The sequence below is a fragment of the Alternaria atra genome, assembly GCF_907166805.1.
Source record: "Alternaria atra isolate CS162 genome assembly, contig: 23, whole genome shotgun sequence".
Classification (NCBI taxonomy): domain Eukaryota; kingdom Fungi; phylum Ascomycota; class Dothideomycetes; order Pleosporales; family Pleosporaceae; genus Alternaria; species Alternaria atra.
In genome coordinates this window covers 1,183,385-1,185,401 of record NW_025091321.1, presented here as the reverse complement: position 1 = coordinate 1,185,401, position 2,017 = coordinate 1,183,385, and the positions used below count along the sequence as shown (strand labels likewise).

The 2,017-nt window shown below is 59.6% G+C and overlaps 1 protein-coding gene across 1 annotated transcript; it reads left to right on the top strand.

Moving 5' to 3' along the window:
• Positions 1-258: 258 nt before the first annotated feature.
• On the top strand, positions 259-1,602 carry ALTATR162_LOCUS3980 (uncharacterized protein; the record flags this gene model as incomplete). The annotated part of the gene is made up of 3 exons (XM_043311590.1): positions 259-357; positions 465-707; positions 760-1,602. 3 exons carry the CDS (start codon positions 259-261, stop codon positions 1,600-1,602), a joined length of 1,185 nt encoding a protein of 394 aa, XP_043167525.1.
• Between the last annotated feature and the right edge of the window lie 415 nt (positions 1,603-2,017).

The following is a 2,017-nucleotide window of genomic DNA, read 5'->3' as shown; positions in this document are numbered from 1 at the left end:
CCCTCTTGGCCCACACCCATCGCCCAATTTGCACTGCTCAGCGTCTCACTCACCACCTGCAGCCGACGTTGCGGCCCGCTTGCCAGTATTTTGTGACACCTCACCCGCCCCAGAGCATCTCCCGCACCACCACACGCCCTCTTCGCACAACTGAGCTGCTCCGGCCGCTGCGTTGCACTGGGAGAGAGCGCGCCGTGACAACACCACGTTGCGCCCGCCATCCACCAAAGCTCCTCCCTCGACCGCCCAAATCAAACCATGTTCCCTCACCAGGGTGGCCAAGGCCAGCTTCCCGCTCACTGGCAACCGCCCACTGCCCAGCAGCCCGCGAATGGCTCGTATGCGCACCCTCCGCATGTAAGTTGAACTTGTTCTCGTCACGCGTGCCTGCACGTCATGTGCCTCTCTCTCGTAAGCTGCGCTGCGTCTGGGTGACAGCTCGCTGACACTTGACGTCGATCTAGATGAACACGACGCTCCCACCTCCACCACCTCAAGAGCCCCGACCCGACATGGCTCAACATCCTCAGTACCAGCACCAGCAGCCATACCGTCTGCCAGGCCCCAACGAGTGGACACGCGCTCCTCCTCCACCAGACTATCGCCAGCAGCCACCACCTCCCCCCCAATATGTCCAGCAACACCACCAGCCGCCAGCCCCACGACAGCGCACTGCCATTGCCTGTCGCTACTGCAGACGTCGCAAGGTACCTGCCAGTTTGCACAATTGACTCGAGAATGACTGCTTACCTTGCCTAGATTCGCTGCTCGGGCTTCGAGGCGACTGAAGACGGCCGTTGCTCCAACTGCATGAGGTTCAACCAAGATTGCATCTTCACCCCAGTGTCTGCCCAGACGCAGGCGTTTGTTCCTGCACACACAGTCTGGCGCGGTGTCGGACAGCCACCGCCCATGTACGGCGCCTATGGGCAGCCGCTACCTCCTGCCAGCCACGGCGAGCCATATGCCCAGCCGTCGCGCCAGCCGCAGTATCTGCCTAGCCCCACTGCAGGTCCGTACCCAGCTCATTCTGACTATGGTCCGCCCAGTGCTTCTCCAGATGAGGCGAGCCGTGATGCGCTGGCAGGTAGGAAGAGGCTCCATCCCGAGCCTCATACGCCTACCCTGCCTCCGCCGCATCCTGGCTCAGCGTCACAGGCCCCTCATCGAGGCACTGGAGAAGGCTATGCCTATCCAGAGCCACCGTCTCTAACATCGGCTGCTTCAACAGCAAACACTCCCACCCCCTACTCCTCCGCGCCTCCGCCCGCCCAACCCTACTACGCCGCACAGCCGCCGCGTCAAGCCTCTCCACAGAGCGCCTACCGCTACGAGCCGAGTCGCACCTCTTCCTCGCCACACTCCCAAGCACCCACCACCCCCGGTGCCCCTCCCACGCCCTACTACGCGGCTCCACAGCAGCCCAACGGCGTCCTACAGCCACCGCCTGCGCGCAGTGATGGCAGAACCCCACCGCCGCCTACATCGCAAGCCTCGGCTAGACCCAGCATGCGCATCAATGACCTCGTAAGCGACAATGGCCCCGCCCGCAGCTCGACCGATTCGTCCATGCTCAACATGCTCAACCGCCGGCCCATGTAAAAACTTGCCTCGCGCAAGTGGAGACGCTCTGGAGCTGGTCTTATGAGAGCGCTACACACATGGCATTAAGCGAAGATCAAAGAGCAAAATTTCCGCGTCGAATCTGTCAGCCGTTGTTTACGGCTTTCCATGTACAATCTGTATTTTCGTCCAATCGACGTTTGCTATTGCAAGGAGTTTTGGCTGGCAACAGCGTGATTTCTGGGCGGCTATCTGAAACTTTCAAGAGCGACAAAGAACTTCCAACGTTTTCCATTTTTAATACTTACGGATCCATTCCACTGTCCCTCCCGGATCTTGTCTCGAGTGTGACCTAAACTACTATATTGGGTGGTTATTCTGTCTTTTCCCGCAAACATCTAGAACTGGGGTTGCATCATCACATGGAGGCTTCGTTGATATTTGCATCATCGCA